The sequence below is a fragment of the Erpetoichthys calabaricus genome, chromosome 11 (assembly GCF_900747795.2).
Source record: "Erpetoichthys calabaricus chromosome 11, fErpCal1.3, whole genome shotgun sequence".
In the NCBI taxonomy this organism is placed as follows: Eukaryota; Metazoa; Chordata; class Cladistia; order Polypteriformes; family Polypteridae; genus Erpetoichthys; species Erpetoichthys calabaricus.
The window spans coordinates 87,113,661-87,137,005 of NC_041404.2; the positions used below are offsets into that span (position 1 = coordinate 87,113,661).

Sequence of the window (23,345 nt, forward strand, 5' to 3'; positions counted from 1 at the left end):
AATGGGTATTAGTCAATCTCAAGACACCATCAAGCACACATCCACGCTCGCTCATTCTGGACCAGTCTGGAGTTCCCAGTTAATCTGACCTGCCTGTTCTTGGGATGCTAGAGAGCAACCCACTTGGACACAGACACAGGGCATACACAGATCAGGAATTATAGATAGATAGATAGATAGATAGATAGATAGATAGATAGATAGATAGATAGATAGATAGATAGATAGATAGATAGATAGATAGATAGATAGATAGATAGATAGATAGATAGATAGATCTTTATTGTCATTGTCACTTTTACAAAGGAACAACGAAATTGAAGATTTATATGGTGGACATGTGGATGTGACATAACAGTGAGATGTCACTTTAAGAAAGAAGGAGTGAGTGTTGTGCTCCAAAGAGAGCAGAGGCCAAAGCTGGAGTTTGAAGCCCAGTGAGAGACAAGCCCTATGCAATTCCAGGTGTTTGCTTTTGGCTGTACTCCTTTCACTCTTGCTGCATATTCATTTTTTTCCTTTCCCCTTATCTAAGTTCCTTGTCATTGGTCTAAAGTCCTCTCAGCCAGGGGAGCATTTGCTATCAGACTTCCTGATTCTCCAGCTCAACTTATTGCACATTTCTGTGTTCTTTATAATTCAGCTCTGCATCAATTGAGGAAGAAAAGTCAAAAGTAGAAAAGAGGAAAGAGTGAGCTACAGGTGGAGTAGCCATGGATTTAAAAGCAGCCTGATGAAACCACACAAATTTTTTCCTTATATGTAATCTTTTAAAACACGGTGGTTTCACATTAGACTGTAAAATACATCTTTTGGAAATATCAACGACAGAACAAACAGGAGTTATAAATAAAGCAATACCAGAAAAAGTGAAATTAAGAAGATTGAAATTAAGTGAAAATCTTAGCTGGACATAATGAACTCCATTTTAGGAGTCCTGCTGCTCATGACATTCATAGTGGTAAGTCTCCTTTTTCTTTTAAATGTGCTGTTTTAATCATCAGTGCTGTATTTGAAGAATGAGCCACAGTTCTTCATCGCCACTTCTTCAACCATTGACTACATGTCACAATTGATGGTATTTCAAAGCATCAAACCTTTTTAAAAATTATGTTCCATCCCTACAGGGATTTTCATGATTGTGAATGTATCTGGCAAATCTCTGTCTATTTTTTGTATTACCTTAATGTCAGGTCGTGTTTCTCCAGTCACTATACTGGGCAGTTTAACTCTGTTTCCTTCCATGTTTCTTCTTTTAAAAAACATCATTAAAGCAATAGCCATCAACTTCAGAGCTGAAATCAATTCATTCAAGTGACTTTTTTTATTAAATATTTTAGATTTGTCACTGTTTTCAGATTTGGTTTATTTTTTGTTCAATTCTAATGTTGGAAGAAAACCAGAACTGCCAGTGGAAACACTGATGTAGATGAGGGTGGAACCTGTGCAACCTCCTTACAGACAGGTCTCAGGTCGCCCTCCTTTAGCCGTGCTGCTGCAACATAGCGAACTACTGTACTATGATACTATCCAGAATGTCATCTGTGCTGTGCTGACTCTCCACCCATCCATCCACCCACCTATCCATCCATCCATCCATCCATCCATCCATCCATCCATCCATCCATCCATCCATCCATCCATCCGTCCGTCTGTCTGTCCTCGATTTTCTCAACATACTTATTAAATTACACAACGGCAGATCTTGGCAGCATTAGCCGCAAAGTGTGAATCAACTCTGAAGGTGGCGGTGATCCATACTATGGTATATCCAGACACAAATACAATCTTACTAGACCTGATTTTCACTTCTTTTTGCAGCAGGAGAAAATTAAAGTACTTGGATAACAGCCATACAAACGTGGGAAGAACATACAGTTTCTCCACTCCCTGTGACCAAGCTGAAAACTGATTTCAAGTCTGGCTTGTAAAAGCACCTGTCTGAATTAGGAATTAAATTTATGTTGTATTTTCTTCCGTAACAATAACAAACACTTCATTCAAACGGTATATTCTTTCCAGTAATTGTAAGTGACATGAGGTAATATCTCTACAGTATTTAATAATCATACTATTCAGATCAGTAAATTGGTGTTGTACCTTTGGAGTAGCACGTTCTCACTGGAAATGTCATTCTAGTGTGATGCCTTCCAAAGCTGCTGCATTATAGTTGCCTTCTATAATGAGAAAGGACTTTTACCAATTAATTGTGTAGGATATACACTAAGTATCTAACATACTGTAGGAGTGTTTGACGTGCCCACCTGTTATGGTGCAAAGTTTGTACCTCTGTCACAGACAAAAGGAATCCCAGTAGACGGGGCTACAGACGTTCTTCTTCAGTTCTGCCAATTGATCTGCTAGTCTGGTCAATGATCAGACATTAAGTGCATGAACCTGGAGTTGAAGTTTAGTTAGGAGATGAGTTTACGTTTGCTAATTTTTTCAATGGTTACTTATACTTTCCCAAACATAAAGAGTAAGTTGAATTTTAGAATATTATGGACATGGACAGTAGATTATGAACAACACTCTTAACTTTAGAACATTATAAAAGTTGCGTAGGCCATTGAGCCCAATGAGCTCATTCATCCTATTCAACTAGTTTGTTCAAAATAGCACCAAGTCCAGATATAAAGATCCCTAAAATCCTGCTCTCCACCACACTGCTTGGTAATTTGTTCCATGTTTCTATGGTTCTTTGCATAAAAAAAAAAACTTTTAATAATTTGTGTGAAATCTGCCCATGTTTCCAATTGTGTCCCTATGTTGTTGTTGCTGAACTTATTTCAAAATTCACCTGGGATTCATTGTACTAATTCCTTTTATAATTTTAAACACTTCAATCATGTCATCTTTTAAGCTCCATTTGTGTAAACTGAGAAGCTTCAGCTCCTTCAATCTCTCCTCATAGCTTGTATCATTTAGTTCTGGAATCAGCTTAGCCACTCTTAGCTGGACTTTCTCTAGTGCTGCTATGTCCTTTTTGTACTATGGAAAACAGAACTGAAAACAGCACTGCTGGAGAGGCCTCAGCAGTGGTTTATGTAACTTAAACAGAACCTCCCTTGACTTGTGCTCCACACCTTATGCTATTTAACCTAACATCCTACTAGGCTTCTTGATACATTGTCTTGATGTAGATAGTGACGAGTCCAGTGTGACTCCTAGATCCTTCTCATAAGGTGTACCTTCAAGTTTCAGACCTCCCATTGTGTATTCAAATATAACATTTACACTTCTGTATTTAATACTTCACATTTATTTACAGTAAATGTAATTTACCACAGGTCTACCCAAGCCTGTATGCTGTCCAAGTTCTTCTGTAACAAATTAGCTGATTCTGCATTATCCGTCCATCCACCTAATTGGATAGCTTTTACTTTGTTTTTTTTCCCACTGTTTCTGTTAAATATCTTGTTTATTTTGAAACATCAGAGTAGATGAAAGTAAGCCCACCCATTCAACCACTAATGTAATAAAGGGTCAAAGCCTTACAGATGAGGAGCAGGACAGAATCTATCTCTGGAAAGGGTCCTGGTGAGATAATACTTATTCTTTTTAAACCATGACTTCTTAAATGTATTTGTATAAGCAGCTATATTTATTATATTTCATTTAATTTTTAATCAAAACCAGACCACAAGGTTCAGTTATGCAAATGATATGTCAGGATATTATGGATAAATGAAGCGACCTCTAACATGGAGCAGCCAAAAGAAGAAGAAGAAGAGAGTGTGCTGGCCCAGGAATGTTTTAAGAATGATCTTGCAGTCTACCTTGACTAATTTTATATTTCATTCTCTTTTCTTGTTAAAAGCCTTGTGATGGTGGGCACGGTGAAAGTACATAAAAGTATGACGGTGCACACATAAAAGTAAAGTGAAGGGGTTAAATGGCATAGCTGCTGGTAAAAAGTTGATCCCAGATAGGTTCACTCACTCTGCTCACAGGCACATGCTCATTGGCTGATGGAACAAGTTGTTTTCATCTCCCCCAAATGTCCATATTATGGGGGCTATCTAGTGAATTGCTGAAAAGCAGTATGCTGGTTTGAGAATGTGTCACCTGAAAACATCAAGAAAAGGTGGTCTTCAAACAGCAGATAGAACTGCAGGCCTGAAATGGGTCTCTACTCAGAACCTCTGAAGATTTCAGGTTAGGAAGTGAGCAGGCAATATACTGTAATTCCAGACCACACTCACATGTGGAGCCATTGGCCTGTTATTACCTTAACAGAAACATGACCGGAGCAACAAGGCCAGCACTACTCAGCATGTCAAAGTGCTTTATTCCTTCTGTAGTCACTCTGATCAGCAACAACTTTGATTCACCTTTATGTCACTGATTCTCCATATACTTCTGTCCTACCTAAATGTTGTTAAATTTTTAAGATTTATATTGTACAGGGTAAGTGTGCATTTACATGTATTCCCAGAGTGCTTTAAGTATTTATTGGACTTCTGTGTTGAGTATTTCTTGCTGTTGTATTTAATCTTGCTGTGATATTTTTTATTGTATATTGTACTGCTGCTTGTCTGGGGCTGGGACACTGAGACAAATTCCAGGCCACTATATATGTTACCTAGCATTAATGTTTACATTCAAATTCAACTTTAAAAGTGTCTGTTTTAGAGACCGGCCATTACTGAAAATGTTACTTTAAGTGTAGAGAGTTCCCACCTTCTGTCCAGCGCTGTTCAGATGGATACTGACCTGCCATAACCCTGTAGTGGCAAAACACAAAGAAAAATGGACTGACAGATAGTCAAAAGATTTACTAGATTTGCATTTTTCCATTTGATCATTCTGTGGGTGTGAAGATTTGCTTATTTTATTTACTTATTTTGTTTTTCTCTGGCTTTTCAGCTAATGTTATTATGACTAATCAGCTCATTATATCCAAATCAAGTTATTTTTAAACATAGCATTACAGACAGGGCTGTGCCATGTTGCTTAGTCAAAAATGGGCACATCCATAAATAAGAAACTGATCGCGTCATTCTTGAACTCATCAAGAAATGGTTATACAATACAGATTACATTTCTTAAGTCATATTCTAACCCACTTAATCAAGACCAGGGTCACATGGGGAGCTGGAGCCTATCCCAGCCAGCACATGGTGAAAGGCAGGAACAAATCATGGACGGGGCACCAGCCCATAGCAGGGCAAACACACACATATACCAAACACACATTAGGGCCCGTTTAGTGTTGGCAATCCACCTAACCTGCATGCCTTTGGACAGTAGGAGGAAACTGGAGCACCCAGAGGAAACTCACACAGACACGGGCACAACGTGCAAACCACACAGGGAGGGCCTGGGAAGTAACGCTAATCTCCCTACTGTGAGGAAACAGCATTACCTCTTTGAAATTTCTTGTGCAAAGTCATTTTATATTTACAGTGCATCCGGAAAGTATTCACAGCGCATCACTTTTTCCACATTTTGTTATGTTACAGCCTTATTCCAAAATGGATTAAATTCATTTTTTTCCTCAGAATTCTACACACAACACCCCATAATGTGAAAAAAGTTTACTTGAGGTTTTTGCAAATGTATTAAAAATAAAAAAACTGAGAAAGCACATGTACATAAGTATTCACAGCCTTTGCCATGAAGCTCAAAATTGAGCTCAGGTGCATCCTGTTTCCCCTGATCATCCTTGAGATGTTTCTGCAGCTTAATTGGAGTCCACCTGTGGTAAATTCAGTTGATTGGACATGATTTGGAAAGGCACACACCTGTCTATATAAGGTCCCACAGTTGACAGTTCATGTCAGAGCACAAACCAAGCATGAAGTCAAAGGAATTGTCTGTAGACCTCCGAGACAGGATTGTCTAAAGGCACAAATCCGGGGAAGGTTACAGAAACATTTCTGCTGCTTTGAAGGTCCCAATGAGCACAGTGGCCTCCATCATCCGTAAGTGGAAGAAGTTCGAAACCACCAGGACTCTTCCTAGAGCTGGGTGGCTATCTAAACTGAGCGATTGGGGGAGAAGGGCCTTAGTCAGGGAGGTGACCAAGAACCCGATGGTCACTCTGTCAGAGCTCCAGAGGTCCTCTGTGGAGAGAGGAGCACCTTCCAGAAGGACAACCATCTCTACAGCAATACACCAATCAGGGCTGTATGGTAAAGTGGCCAGACGGAAGCCACTCCTTAGTAAAAGGCACATGGCAGCCTGCCTGGAGTTTGCCAAAATGCACCTGAAGGACTCTCAGACAATGAGAAAGAAAATTCTCTGGTCTGATGCGACAAAGATTGAACTCTTTGGTGTGAATGCCAGGCGTTATGTTTGGAGGAAACCAGGCACCGCTCATCACCAGGCCAATACCATCCTTACAGTGAAGTATGGTGGTGGCAGCATCATGCTGTGGGGATGTTTTTCAGTGGCAGGGACTGGGAGACTAGTCAGGATAAAGGGAAAGATGACTGCAGCAATGTACAGAGACATCCAGGATGAAAACCTGCTCCAGAGCGCTCTTGACCTCAGACTGGGACAACGGTTCATCTTTCAGCAGGACAACGACCCTAAGCACACAGCCAAGATATCAAAGGAGTGGCTCCAGGACAACTCTGTGAATGTCCTTGAGTGGCCCAGCCAGAGCCCAGACTTGAATCGATTGAACATCTCTGGAGAGATCTTAAAATGACTGTGCACCGACGCTTCCCATCCAACCTGATGGAGCTTGAGAGGTGCTGCAAAGAGGAATGGGCGAAACTGGCCAAGGATAGGTGTGCCAAGCTTGTGGCATCATATTCAAAAAGACTTGAGGCTGTAATTGCTGCCAAAGGTGCATTGACACAGTATTGAGCAAAGGCTGTGAATACTTATGTACATGTGATTTCTCAGTTTTTTTATTTTTAATAAATTTGCAAAAACCTCAAGTAAACTTTTTTCACGTTGTCATTATGGGGTGTTGTGTGTAGAATTTTGAGGAAAAAAATGAATTTAATCCATTTTGGAAAAAGGCAGTAACATAACAAAATGTGGAAAAAGTGATGCGCTGTGAATACTTACTGGATGCACTGTACATTGTGTCTTTATTGTACTTATAAGTATCGTTTTATTTAACGTATGAATAAATTTCATTGAAAGAACAATTAGAAATACAGTATAACAAAATGACAAAATTACATGCAAAAATCCATAAAACTCTAGCTTTTAGGTTATGTAGCTGTTAGGTTTTATAAATCTGGGAATTGTAACTCACTTATATTTTGTTTTGAGCTTCTCATGTGTGGAAGTCAATTTTGTACTCTTGTCCTGTAACATTTGTTCCCAAACAATCCCCAGACTGATGTTACTCCATTATGTTGACCTCTTTTGTACTTTTCTTTGGATAAAAGGGTCTGTTAAGCAAATAAATGTAAATGTAAATCCTGCTGAACATAAAAGTACATGGAAATCAAATAAAAAATGTATGATCAGGGGTTTTAGCTCATCCAGCAGCAAGACGATGCATTATGGATTTAAATCCAGTCATGTTGGACTTTTATTCTTTTTTTCCCTTTCTCAGCTTTTATTTACTCCCACCTCCTTATGGTGGAAAGGTACTTTGTTGCATAAATGACTGCTCACTGTCTGTCCCTGGTTAGCAGAGAGGTGGGTAGGAACTCCTATTTCATTCAAAAATGGGGAAACAGGAGGGTTCTTCTGGGTGGACTTCTATTAGTCCTGACCACCATAGATGAGCTGCTTTTACCTTCTTCTGATTCACCTCTGGACGTTCTTCAAGGCCAATTCTTTTACTGTTTTCAGACCACTATGGGATGTGTATGGCAGATGACATTTTTAATCCCCTACTGAAATGACAGCACAACAGGCACTGAGGTGTTTGGAGTTTCCTTCTGTTTGTAGGTTCGCCAGAACTTCCAACATGTTTTACATGAAGGGGCAAAATATTCTGTGATATAATACATACTTTTTTTTATCAAAAACATGACTTATTACACAAGAGATAAGTTAAAAGTTTTTGGCTCCTGCAACTGGGTAGTATACATATGAGTACATGTATGGCATGATGGCCATTGTATTTAAGCCTGAGATGGCATTAAGCAGATCCTGAAGACTTTTTGTCCACACGTTAATGTTTGGAACCTCTCATTTCACTTTTTCATAAAGCTGCTCAACTTAGATCTAGAAACTATACCGGTCAATGCAGTAAGTTGAATTCACTGTGACATTTGTAGAACCAGCTTGAGATGATCCACACTTTATGGCAAACTATTATCCTGATGGATGCCCACATTAAAGGAAGCTACTCTGTGGCCATACATGTTCTGCAACAACACTTAGGTGGCATTCAGATGGTATTAAGAGGGCTGATAACACATCATTACACTAACAGCAATCACCTGCACTATTGGATCAAGACATAATATAGAAGGTCTGTGGCTTTGTTTTGTTTATGCCTAATTATGAGCCTTCAGTCTGCTTCTTGTAACAGAAATCAAGATTCACCAGATCAAGGGACATTTTCTAATCTTCAAGTGACCAGTTTTGGAGATCCCATACCCACTGCACATTCATATTCCCATTGCTAGTTGACAGAGGCGGTACTCAATGTGGTCCAACGTGCTTTGCATTCAGCGATGTCCTTCTGTGCACCACTGCTACAAAAAGCTGTTATATTTGAGGCTGAGTATGTGTTATCTTTCTCTTCTAACTTCTCTCATTAATAAGTTGCTTAAGCCCACAGACCCGCTGGCCACTGGATATTTTTGTTGATGGCACCTTTTTCTGTTAACACTAGGGACTGCAGTAACTGAAATTTTCAGTTTTTCATTTTAATGTAGTTTATTTTTATAGCACTCCTCTTGAGTGCAGGTTCAGGGTGCAGTAACAAGCTCACTGTAAAATGCAATTACAAACTTTAAAAACTGCATAAAGACACACATTGTTTAAACACACAGTAAGGCAAAGCATTTCCACACTGATTAACATAAATGGAAGTGAACAAATTCGGTCCATTAACATTATTGATACACCATAGCCAGTTCACAAGGGAGGAGAGAACAACACAACAGTCATCATTCATGGAGAAAATTAAACTCTGGGGGTTCAAGTCAGTCACAGTCCTGGAGACCAAGGCCAACTGGCCACAATTCCTCCTGGTTATTCCACAGGAATATCTGTGCTGGGCTGTCTAATATGATGACAGAATCTTTCCATCCATCGATTCTAAGGCTCCCAGTATCTCAGATGCCTTTCCAAGGGCAGGAAAATAACTTGGAAGTAGAGAAGAGGAACAAAGAACCACATCAGGATACTGAAAAGAGAAACAAAACAGACAAGGGTTAGTGATGGTTCATAATTACTGCATTAGTTATATTTATGTGCATATGGCTAACAAACAAAGAAGCATTATGTACAGCTGATCAGCAGCTCTAGTCAGGGTATGTGAGACCAAAGTAGCGAGACATCAGCCTGAATTTAAAAGCTGAGACTGAACAGACATCTCTTATCAGATCATCCCTGTAACTGAAAGCTCGACCTCCTTCTGTTTATTCATTATTTCATGTAATCCTTAATTGGCCAGTAGCCTGAGATGTTAACGTTTGCCCCAGTTTATAAGTAACTAGCAAAATACCCGCGCTTCGCAGCGGAGAAGTAGTGTGTTAAAGAGGTTATGTAAACATATATATACATATACATATCTACATATACACAAATCTACATATACATATATAGACATATATATATACATATACACATCCACACACATATATATATATATATATATATATATATATATATATATATATGTATATATATATATACACACACATATCAACATATATATACACATACATATACACACATACATACACACACACATACACATATATACACATACATACATAGTGCATTGTAACGGGCTGTGATTGTTACATGGGAGGGAGATGACAAATCACAGCTTCCCGCTTTCTAATCGGGCCTGTGATTGGTGCTTTGACGGATGCCCAGATCCCACAGTATTTCCCCTTAGGAGAGGCGTTAGACAAGTGTAATTGAATAGCGGTGCTGCTAGTTTAGCTTTACACCTGTTTTTAAGGCTTATTGACTGAAAGGGGCTTAAAAGGTTTAAATAAAACAGAAATATATACCTTTTATTTTTACTTCCTTAACTTGTGGAGGGTGTATCCTGTAGCAAAGCCCTAACGTTTTTCGTGAAAGCCCGTTTCAGTCAATAAGTCTTAAAAAGAGGTGTAAAGATATTGACAATAAGCTACGCAAACCCACCAAGACATGCAATCGTTTAAATCAAGGCACGAGTTGAAAAACACCATCCCATACTATTAGTTAACGATTAACACATTTCTATATGTATTGTAAGCATACAATACAACTGATAATATGTGGCGCTTATTTATCTGGTGTACCGACATTTTTGCTTGTTTAACGGCTGAAATCCAACGTGGTTTGTGCCCTTCAGAATGAAAAAGTTTGCATTTATCTTTTTAATAAAAGGCGAGCTTTTAAGCCTGAGAAATCACCCCGTAAATGTACACGTTTAATTGCACATGTGTTAATATGTATGCTTACACAGTATTAAAAGACACTCAACAATTAACGTCATTTACCTTCATTCCCGCGTTTGACTCGTGCTGTAAATCTCTTCCTTGTTTTCAGTTCATGTGATTACGTAGGAGGCGTGATGACGCGATACGCGACTCCGCCTCCTCCATTAGAGTATATGGACAAAAAACAGGTTCCATTTCGAAAATGAAACCTGCCTAACTTTTGTAAGTAAGCTGTAAGGAATGAGCCTGCCAAATTTCAGCCTTCTACCTACATGGGAAGTTGGAGAATTAGTGATGAGTGAGTGAGTGAGTGAGTGAGTGAGTGAGTGAGTGAGTCAGTCAGTCAGTCATTCAGTCAGTCAGTCAATGAGGGCTTTGCCTTTTATTAGTATAGATTACAACTTCAGCTAGGTAAGTAAGGTCTAGACCATTTAAGGCTTTATATATAAGAAGAAGGATTTCAAAACGAGCTCAAAAATAGCAAAACAGCTTAAAAAATATGTGGTTGTACTTTCTAGTTCTTGTAATGATTCTTGCTACAGTATTTTGCATTAACTGAAGGCTGCATATACTGTAGAGCAATTTGAGCATCCAGTGAATAACACATTGAAATAATCACAGCTACTAGAAATACATTCATGACTGAATTTCTCAGTTTCCTCCATATTAAAAACCCATTGTAAATTTCTAATATTTCTAAGATGGAACAAAAGGTTTTAAATAACTTCGTAATGTGTGTTTTAAAAGACCGGTGTTAACAATAGCTCATAAGTTTCCTTCTGATGCAGTACAATTACTAAAACTGAAATAAAAAATGAAAACATATTTTTGCAGTCTGAATCATTCCCCAAAATAAATAACTTTTCTCAGACACAAATAGAAATCATTAATCCACTGGTTTAATTTGAGACAATGCATTTAATCCACATACAATATGTATTGTGATACAGGTTTCACAAACAGTATTCCCATGATACAGTAATTCCTTATAACAATAAGTAAAATAATAAATACGTAACTGAATGTATTATTTTTTGGGAAGAATGAAAAATATTACCTTTACTACACTAAAACACACAATACATATATTAAAAACACTAGCAAAATACCCACGCTTCGCAGCGGAGAAGTAGTGTGTTAAAGAGGTTATGAAAAAGTAAAGGAAACATTTTAAAAATAACGTAACATGATTGTAAATGTAATTGTGTTGTCATTGTTATGAGTGTTGCTGTCATATATATATATACATATACACATATACACACACATATACAGATATATTATATATACATATACACATATATTTTTTATATATATTTTTTTTATATATATACATATATATATATATATATATATATACACACATACATACATACATATACACACATAGATGCACTTACAATAACACAGAAATCAATATAAACAACATTAACATCATTATCCATCCATCCATCCATTTTCCAACCCGCTGAATCCGAACACAGGGTCACGGGGGTCTGCTGGAGCCAATCCCAGCCAACACAGGGCACAAGGCAGGAACCAATCCCGGGCAGGGTGCCAACCCACCGCAGGACACACACAAACACACCCACACACCAAGCACACACTAGGGCCAATTTAGAATCGCCAATCCACCTAACCTGCATGTCTTTGGACTGTGGGAGGAAACCGGAGCGCCCAGAGGTAACCCACGCAGACACGGGGAGAACATGCAAACTCCACGCAGGGAGGACCCGGGAAGCGAACCCAGGTCCCCAGGTCTCCCAACTGCGAGGCAGCAGCGCTACCCACTGCGCCACTGTGCCGCCCAACATCATTATCATATGAGAATATGAAGTAATATATAAGAAGCACATTTCATATAAATATAAATTATTAAACAGTAAAATCTTCTTCAATAATTTGCTACCGTGGCTTTTCGTTGGTCTGTCCAGGATTTTAAATCACATGTAGCTTGCAAACCGTTTCACGTATTGACTTGAAATGTGGTACACATATAATACGTCACGTCTGCTATCCGCTTTATGGGTGATGAATGTATTACTCTTTTTATGTTTATTTTATTTTAGAATCAACTCCTATCTGCGCACACCAGGGCGGCCGTGGACAGATGCGTATGGTGTATTCACTCCATGTTATCGTGCATTGCGCTGTCACTGGTATTTTCATAAAAGAATTTGAACAATATATAAGAAGCGTATAAATTATTAAACAGTAAAACATTAACATTTAAGAAGTAAAGTTACATTGAGTACTACTGCAGTGCCTTCGGGTATACCTCATTTTTTCTTTTCCCATTACATGCTTAAATGTATACATTTTTTGGTGTACCTACCCGAGAACACGCGACATATAACCGACCGTGGGAGAAGCCTGGATTTTAAACACGCGTTGAGTTCATCTGCTGGTCTCCCTCGTGGAATAACTGGTAATGTTTGAGTAAAATCTACAGCGAGTAAAACGACATTACCTCCTTTTTTTTTTTTTACGATCTCTGAGATCTTTCTTTTTTCGGTTCAAGGCTTCATAAGCTGTTTTATGTTCAATGTTGTACTTAATAAGTACTAATTATCCCAAACCATCATCTTTGAATGTTGCAAGACTTTCACCTTGTATGTAGATCGGGGTAATTACATTCATTGCATTCCTAGTCTGAATCACAATGTGATTGTATGGGTGGTTACCTGGCACTGTAGGGTTGCCACCCGTCCTTTAAAATACGGAATCGTGCCGCGTTTGAGAATGAAATTGCGCGTCCCGTTTTGAATCAATACTGGACGGGATTTATCCCGTATTTTTTTTATCATTTTTTTTTTTAAAGCAGCGTCTCATGCAAATCATCCCACACGCATTTTATGAAGATGCCTCCTTTCCTACTTTTGATTGGGTAATACTTGATGTCATCGTTAGTTTGATTGGTGTTTTTAACTGTCCAGTGAGGAGGGCGTGTCTTTTAAGTACAGTCTGCAAAGTGTTGGCACTGAGATGTGGCGTCAGCGCCATACTTGAAGCCCCTAACGTTGCGGTCAGCAAGTCGGCTAACATCCGCCATGTGCCGTCTTTCAGTTGCGAGAAGCAGATCATAGAATGGTTGAAACTGTTGCCCCTAACGTTGCGCCACGGCGTGTGGTTCGTTTATACCTCGTGTCTTCTCATTAAACTTTTATCTCGTGAATATGTTATTGCAATCCGCAGCGGGAGCGTTTCTATAAACTTAATTTAAACTTACGTTTTACACCGTGCTTTGTTTCCCTTATGAACATGCTTGTATGCTTAACTCGCTCCGTTCTCAATTGTTTAATAAATTTTTTGCTCTTCGCTGTTTGCGGCTGTTCCTCCATTTCCTCCTACTTCGTTCTTTTATCTCGCGAATATGTTATTGCAATCCTTAACGGGAGCGTTTCAATAAACTGATTGAAAATAGTTTTGCATTTACCTTTTTAGTAAAAGGCGAGCTTTTAAGCCTGAGAAATCACCCCATAAATGCACACGTTTAATTGGACATGTGTTAATATGTATGGTTACACAGTATTAAAAGACAGTGAACAACGTCAGTTACCTTTGTTCCCGCGTTTGATAAAAGGTGAGCTTTTAAGCCTGAGAAATCACCCCGTAAATGCACACGTTTAATTGCACGTGTTAATATGTATGCTTACACAGTATTAAAAGACAGTCAAAAATTAACGTCATTTACCTTCGTTCCCGTGTGTGACTCGTGCTGTAAATCTCTTCCTTGTTTTTAGTTCACGTGATTACGTAAGAGGCGTGATGACGCGATACGTGACTCCGCCTCCTCCATTACAGTGTATGGACAAAAAATATGTTCCAGTTATGACCATTACGCTTTGAATTTGGAAATGAAACCTGCCTAACTTTTGTAAGTAAGCTGTAAGGAATGAGCCTGCCAAATTTCAGCCTTCCACCTACACGGGAAGTTGGAGAATTAGTGATGAGTCAGTCAGTGAGTGAGTGAGTGAGTCAGTCAGTGAGGACTTTGCCTTTTATTATTATAGATTAAAAATGTATAAATTATGTACAAATTCTTCCCTCCTTATGTGTTACCCACCTAAAAGCTGTTTTTATTGAATTTTGTGATTACAAAATTGTATGTTCATCCTGTATTCTTCTCTCAAGATCTTGGCTCATTCAAACTCCATCCTGTATGCTGAAAGGTGCCTAAAGTTTTTAACCAAACACATGCACTGCAGACGTAAGGGGTATTGAACAGACATTGAACATGTGACTGATGCCTTACTACGATATCATATATAAGGACTGTACTTTTCTACTAAAGGCAACACGGTAAGGAGACCAGGGTTTGCGTATTTGGTCTCCCCTGTTTGGAATTTGCAAGTTCTCCTTGTTTCTGTGTTGATTTCCTCTGAGTGTCCCAGTTTCCTCCCACTGTTCAGAGACATACAGGTTAGATGGATTACCAATATTAAATTAGCCCTAGTGTGTGTTTGGTGTGTAGTCACATTGCAATGGACTGGCATCCCGTCCAGGTTTGTTCTTATCTTGTGCCCTGTGCTACATGGGATGGGCTCCAGCCACTGAAGTGACCCTGGTATGGATTAATCTGGTCAGGAAATAACATGCCTTTTCTACTATTTATTTATCTATTTTCTATATGTGTGTATTGATTTATTTATTGTATGTTGTTTATTTATTCTAATTCCTATGTGGTTTTAATTTGTTTTTCTGTTCTTGTAACTATTTCCTTGACATCCTGTGTATCAACATATGCTATTGAAATAAATGTTGTTGATGTTGTACAGGGTGCAATATGTGAAAATCAGGAAAACGAATGACGATATCAGTTACTTATATACAGTTTCAAAATGCATGTGCGTGTATTTGATGCTTGATAGTGAAGATGCACGATCTACATTATGGAAAATTTGAAACTATTAAAATGAAAATACATAAAGCAGTTATATAAATAAGGAACTGGATGTGTATGTAAGGTTTATAATTAACTCACATTAATATCTCTTTATTATTTCACAATGTTGAAATGTTGCATGAAAATGTCACCCTTACCAAAAGTCCTGGAAAAGATGATCAAAAAATTTGGGCCTGGTGCTTAACTCTGGGTGCACAGTCATGTTTTGGCCCAATTGATCCCTGCCTTGCTCAATCAGTTCAAACTACAGTGGGCTTGTGCTTTACCTAAGTTTGAAATGCCATGATTTTTAATTTAATTCTGTTTCCTAAAGTACATTTTTGTCTACCTTATGTAGTGTGATTCACATGTTTCAGATGCCTGCAGCAGGTACTTGCTGTTTAACCCATGTGTGTATGTAAGGGAGAGTATCACAGTATGCAAGTGGGCTTGAATTGCAGTGTAGGATTGCAGGAAACGTGCTTCTTTTTAAAATTCCACATAATTTAATTTGTGTGTGGCGTAAGTACAGGCTGCGCACCCAGAAGCACTCTGGTGATTCCTCCTCCAGTCCTCCCGGGCGTCCCGGCTGGGTACCACCCCCAGCTGTTTGCCACAGTACCCCACCACAAGCTGAGACCCCTAGGGGCAGGTCCCCCACGCCGGGAAGCCGACACGTTCCACTCCAGGGCCTGGTCCTGCAAAACACAAAACAGAACAAGGGGCGGAGTGAATATGGGCAATGCTCCCCCCTCTGACCGGCACCCTGGTGCTTGCCACCTCGGCCCCACTTCTGAGACCACCATGCCCCCCGTGTTGGGACATCGGACGGGACTGCATGCGCCCCCGTCACCTCAGCCGGCTGTAGGGTTTCCCTCTGTCTCCGCATAGGACGGCCTTTCTCTGGACGTGAGCATCCTGCCTTATGTCTGCCTTTATCGGAGGAACCGGCTCTCTTCCCTCGATTCCTCCTCTTTCTCTGGGACGCTGTGATGGTTTGGGTCTCCCTATGGGAAAGGCATAGATTCTGTCCCTTCTGCGTCCCTGTGGACCGGAGTGAGACCGGTGCTGGCTTGGGGCATGGGGCGCTAGGACCTGGGGCACACATCAGCCAGCCCTCTCGCTCTCCCTCCCCTCACTGCATGACCAGCACCCACTGCCGCGTCCACTGTTGGAGGCCCCCCTACTTGAATCCAGTCATTTACATCACGGTTCTTTTTGGTGGGGTCTCCCTTATTCTGTATGGGGCGGTTTCCTCTTACCTGCCCCGCCATACCGCTCCGGCTGAAGGATCCAACGTTGTGCCGATCCACCCACTGTCGCAGTCTCTTCACGGATGCGACTGTCTTCCCCTCCAGCTTTCCCAGTTTCTCTTGGAGGGCACGTAACACCTGCAAAAGCAACTTGGTGGGCTGAAGGCACTCCTCCAGCTCGCGCAGAGCCGCCGGCAAGCACAGAAAGTCAGCTGACGAGGGACTTACCTGTCCGTCAGTCACACACACCGGCTGTTTCCTGTGGGGTCTCTCGTTCGGCCCAGTTGGGTTCTTCCCCGGCTCGAGATGGACATTCCTTGGTCCCTCCTCCGTCCATGGCTTTTTGAGCTGCAGCATCTCCTCCTCGGCAGCTTTCCCTGATGCCGCTGTGTCAACGAAGCGCCGCAGATCGGCACGCATCTGCCACCAGATCTGGGCAGCCCCTGCCTGCAACACACAAAACATGTTTCTGCTGGTGGGCAGGGAACTTACCTCCCGGATCCTGTCTGTCCGAGGAAATGTCCTCGGCGTGGCCTCGCTAGAAGCAATGCTTTCCCTGGCGCCTTCAGTGGTGGCGCGCCCGTAGGAGCCCACTGCACTCCGGTTGCACCTGTCATTGTCTCCTTGCACCAGAGGGAAACGGCCCTTCTGCGGACCGGTGGCAGTCTGTGGGGCATGTCTCTCTCATGTGGTTGTGTGCGTGCTGTTCCTGCGGCCTGTGTGTGGGCTCCCCTGCTGCGCTGGGCCGTCCACAAACTTATTTGTTTTACGAGGTGCCCGACTTGAACCAGGTGAAGCACCCTGCCGACTACGCCGGTGTGGAATACAGCCCGGACACAGACAGGCAGACATGTTTAAATCACCCACAACACGTTTATTATATACTAGCAAAATACCCGCGCTTCGCAGCGGAGAAGAAGTGTGTTTAAAGAGGTTATGTAAACATATATATATATACATAAACATATATACATATATACATTTATATATACATATACACATCCACATATATAAACATATATCAACATATATATATATACACATACATATACACACATACATACATACACACACACACATATATATATATATATATATATATACATACATATATATAGACACATACAGACACATATATATACATATTTGTATATCTACATATATATACATATTTGTATATCTACATATATATACACATATATACATATATATACATATTTGTATATCTACATATATATACACATATATACATATATATACATATACATATTTGTATATCTACATATATATACACATATATACATATATATACATATTTGTATATCTACATATATATACACATATATACATATATATACATATTTGTATATCTACATACATACACATCTATCTATCTATCTATCTATCTATCTATATATATATATATATATATATAGCTGATTACCCAGTGGATTCGCTCACTGAGTGCAAGAGAAAAACATAAAATGTATGTATAAAATAAGTTTAATTGCCAAATTTATTTTTCCACAAATAAAGAGCACTTACAATAACATAGAAATCAATATAAACAACATTAACATCATTATCATATGAGAATATGAAGTAATATAAAAGAAGCACATTGCATATAAATATAAATTATTAAACAGTAAAATGTTCTTCTATAATACGCTACCGTGGCTATTCGTTTGTCTGTCCAGGATTTTAAATCAGCTGTAGCTCGCAAACCGTTTCACCTATTGACTTGAAATTTGGTACACATATACTACGCCAAGTCTACTATTCGCTTTCCCACACATATGAACATACATATATATATATATACACACACATACACATATATACATATACATACATAGTGCGTTGCAACACGGGCTGTGATTGTTACATGGGAGGGAGAGGACAAATCACAGCTTCCCGCTTTCTAATCGGGCTTGTGATTGCTGCTTTGACGGATGCCCAGATCCCACAGTATTTCCCCTTAGGAGAGGCGTTAGGCAAGTGTAATTGAATAGCGGTGCTGCAAGTTATTACTGTTTTTATCTTTATTTTATTTTATTGTAGAATCAACTCACAGCTGCGCGCACCAGTGCGTGCGTGGCGGATGCGTACGGCTGACGTTTTCATTGTCTACCACCTTCGCTAATCATTCTTGAGGCAGATTGAAGACTTAAGTGCCAGCTTAACTGAAAAATTAAAGAAAACATACAAAGTTTTAAAAAAAATCAGTTTTAACGGGTAAAGATGCCGACGAAAGAAGAAAGCAGCGGGACGCTAGGGTGAAGAGCTGCTCATTAAGCAGCAAGCGCATCAACCTCTGAGCAAACGAATGGTAAACGTACAGTGAAAGGGGATAAATACTATGAATGGTCATGTCAAGTGTATTCACTCCACGTTATCGTGCAGTGCACTGTTACTGGTATTTTGATAAAAGAATCTGAATAACATATAAGAAGCGTATAAATTATTAAACAGTAAAACATTAACATTTAAGAAGTAAAGATACATTGAGTACTACTGTAGTGCTTTCCGGTATAGTACATTTTTTGTTTGCCCATTACATGCATAAATGTATACATTTTTTTGGTGTACCTACCCAAGAACACGCGACATGACCCGGCAGTTAAAAATTTATCGCTCCAGCAATTTTAACTCTGTTACAAAGTCATCTAATATGGTATTGCAAACGGCAGCGGGAGCGTTTCTATAAACTCAATTTAAACTTACTGTTTACACCGTGCTTTGAAGATGCATAGTATGCGACACGTGTTTCGCTGTAATTGTGGGCTCATCAGGAGTACACAGTCACTGCACTCCCTTACAGGAATCGATCCTCGGACGTAGAGGCGAAGCCCCTAACGTTGTGCCATGGCGTGTGGTTCGTTCATTTGACAGCATGTAGATCGGGGTAATTACATTGCAGGCATTAGTAGTCTGATTCACAATCTGATTGTATGAGTGGTTACCTACCAGGTAACGCTTGTGGTTGGTGAGCAAGTCGGCTAACTTCTGCCGCGGTGCCCTCTTTCAGTTGCGAGAAGCAGATCATACAATGGTTGAAACAGTTTAATATATATAGCAAAATCACCGCGCTTCGCAGGGGCGAATATGGTATTGCAAACGGCAGCGTTTCTATAAACTTAATTTAAAGTTACGGTTTATACCGTGCTTTGTTTCATATTCTTTTCCTACCTTATCAATTGTGTAATGTGTTTTTTGAACAGGTTTGATTCATGGAAGTGATCACTCCTGCTGCGTTCAGTCACTTCACGTGAGCCGCTCTCTTGTGTGATGTTGCGATGTCCACGGGTTTATTTAATGTTAGCTAAGACCCGGCAGTTAAAAGTTTCTCGCTACAGCAATTTTAACTCTGTTACAAAGTGATGCAAACTCTCGTTTATACCTCGTGTCTTCTCATTAAACTTGTATCTCGCGAATATGGTATTGCAAACGGCAGCGGGAGCGTTTCTATAAAGTTAATTTAGACTTACGGTTTACACCGTGCTTTTTTGTACCTCGTGTCTTATGAAGATGCTTGTATGCGTCACTCACTTGCTTCTTATTGTTTCGCTGCCTTGTCAATTGTGTAATGAATGTTTTCTTCAGCGCTATTTGGGGCTCCTCCTTCTTTTCTACGTACTGAGTTCACAGTCAGTTCACGTGATTACGTGGGAGGCGTGATGACGCGACACGCAACTCAGTCTCCTACGGCCATCTTGCTGCCTTCCATTACAGTATATGGACAAAAAAGAGGTTCCAGTTATGACCATTACGCGTATAATTTTGAAATGAAACCTGCCTAACTTTTGTAAGTAAGCTGTAAGGAATGAGCCTGCCAAATTTCAGCCTTCCACCTACACGGGAAGTTGGACAATTAGTGATGAGTGAGTCAGTCAGTCAGTGAGTGAGTGAATCAGTCAGTGAGGGCTTTGCCTTTTATTATTATAGATACTATTATTTACAGTGAAGCACACAACTCCCAAAACTCCCCCAAAGTCCAGGGCCTCTCGCAATGCAATGCCTCTCTTTGCTGCCTCCACTCCTCTCCTCCAAGACTCTGTCCACTTCCACCCGACTCCAGCCATTGAAGAGAGGGAGGTGGCCCCCTTTATCCCCACCCGGATGTGCTCCAGGTGCCTCCTGATTAGCTTCCACCGGCACTCCCCAGTGTGGCGGAAGTACAGGCTGCGCACCCAGAAGCACTCTGGGTGTCCCTGGTCTTCTCCTCCCCCCCCCCAGCACTTCTGAGTGTGGGTGGTCAAATAATTGGTGATAATTAATGTATTAATTGAATGTTAAAATGATGACTAAAAATTAAACATGAAGCGTGATTATGAGTGTGTGCAGGTCCTTTCACAGTTTAAAGAAACCCTAAGAACCACTAAAACTTCAAGTGAAAGAGCTTTGTAAGTTCATAATAATCCTGTTTGCTTTGGATTCAATGCTTAACACTGGGACCTCCAAGAATATAATGCTAGATGTTTAGTAAATGTATCATTCACTATTCCACCATATGCACAACCTTAGTCTCAATGCATGATATATGAAAAAAGAGTAAATCATAAAGCTAAACTTTACATAAGAAAATTATATTTGGCCCCATAAAAATGAACAACAGTTTTATTTAGCAGAGGAATGTAAAAACTAACAGCTGTAAGGAAGCCACCTTTGCATTTCTCTTTTTCATTGTACAATACACCCTTCAGTGTATGTTTACATTATGTGATGGCCACCATAATCAAATAACTTGGTTTCTGTTCTGCTTTTTTATGCTAAAGTTCTCACATAAGTTATTGGGCATGATTTTCCTAAATAACAACGGCTTTACATAATGCATTTCATCCAAATAGTTACGTCAATTTTAAAACAGCTTCCTAACTCCTTTTCTGCCATCCACTTCTGAGATATGGCGCAATGACTTGAACAAAACACCTCATTCAGTATAAACCATCTAAGAATAGTCAAAGTCACACAGTGTACAGTTAATACACAATGTCAACTATAGCAAAGTCCCAAGAAGATAAAATATTCCAGAGAAAAAAAAATGTCTTTACATTCTTTAACTCAGCTTAAAGCAAATATCTGTATTAAGTTTGCCACATCAATACCTTTCGGATGTGCTTAGCCAAAGAAGAGTCCAACACTATAGTTATGGAATGTAAAACTAATCAGAATGAATGTTACAAAAATAATTTCGATTTAATAATAATAATCTAAACTCCAAACAGACAGGATACCTAAATTTAATTACCACTACTCACATAGTCACCTCCCACGAGTTCTCAGGAAAAATAATAATATTGTGAATTTATGAAGTGTTTGTGGATGCGCTTGCACCTCAATTAATTTACAGGACTTGGCATTTATTCAAAGAATATAGTCTAAATTATTAAACTACCACACATCTGAACATTGGTAAAAACTACTTTTTACTGATTTAATCTTTTCTTAAAGCGTATGGCTGCACTGTAACTGACATTGGAAATTGGAAGCATTTTTGTACTTATTTGGGAAGATGGTGTTAAGGAAGCCGAGTGAGGCAACTTCAAGCAGTCCAGTAAGACCACTGGCCCCACCGTTTAAAAGAAACATTTGTTTATAAGACCAGGCCAAGTATTATGTAAGGAAGACTGTGAATGTGAGAACTCAGTGACGCAGAAGACAACTTGATGCACCACCAAAATGAAATGCAAGGAAATTCTACAAAAACTGTAAGACAATTTCTCTGACCCAGAAACAGAGCAGTTGCTGTTTAAAATGGCCCATGTTACTTGACCACAGGCAATGCACAGAGTTGGTGCTCTATAAATGCCAAAGGTGAAAAGATGTCCTAGGATAATCCTGTATAATCACTTTATGTGGCACACATTAATTCTAAAAAGCGTTTATTTGTCACGTATTTTGGACATGGCTAATTTCACACAGCAGTAACCTATGCCTGCGGTGGGTTGGCACCCTGCCCGGGATTGGTTCCTGCCTTGTGCCCTGTGTTGGCTGGGATTGGCTCCAGCAGACCCCCGTGACCCTGTGTTCGGATTCAGCGGGTTAGAAACTGGATGGATGGAGTAATCTATGCTGATATTAATGTTTGCTCACAGCATATTGCTGTTCATGTCAGTACAAGGCACTTCATCGCCAATCACTTTACAGTAGTGTGTCTCAAAGCAGACATACGATCGGACAATGTCCATGGACAAGTAGCTTTACACCAACAGAGGAAGAAAAAATTTTTTAAATTCTGCTGTCGTAAAGTATAGTGTGGTTGTTAGTGATGATCACCGTGACATTGCAGTACGGTTTTGATATATATTCCAAACTTTATGACTGAGGTTGTCTGCTTCCTTCTTTTTTGTCAGTGACTTATTTGTCTGATGTGCATAATGTGTTTCCTACTCTGCACTTGTAGTGTGGGATATTTTTATGAGAATGTTTTTATTGCAAAAGGGTCAGACTGTGATGCAGTGTTATGAGTAACCCAAACAAAAAAAAAAAGATGCCAGTAGTGAAAGGTAAAATCAACCCCCTTCCCCAAACTCCATATATAAAACATGAAACTTCAAAGAGTACCATGTCGAAAAGAAACAAGTCCAGAATGTGTAAGCTATAACCCCGAAATCCATCCATCTGCTCTCCACCCTCTAAGGTCCTTCAGTGTAGATAGAGAAGGCTCTACTG

At 39.8% G+C, this 23,345-nt stretch overlaps 1 protein-coding gene across 5 annotated transcripts in view; it reads left to right on the forward strand.

Annotated features, from left to right (window-relative positions):
* The first annotated feature begins 615 nt into the window (after positions 1 to 615).
* LOC114660684 (receptor-type tyrosine-protein phosphatase H-like) overlaps positions 616 to 23,345 on the forward strand; it is a 125,658-nt gene continuing 102,928 nt past the window's right edge. For 3 of the 5 annotated variants that reach the window (XM_051933866.1, XM_051933868.1, XM_051933867.1), the window contains exon 1: positions 618 to 961. In XM_051933866.1, coding sequence (XP_051789826.1) covers positions 917 to 961 — 45 coding nt within the window. In that variant the 5' untranslated portion in view covers positions 618 to 916. Of the gene's footprint in view, positions 962 to 23,345 lie in introns of all 5 variants that reach the window. The other 2 variants (XM_028813540.2, XM_051933869.1) reach the window with 2 other exon arrangements.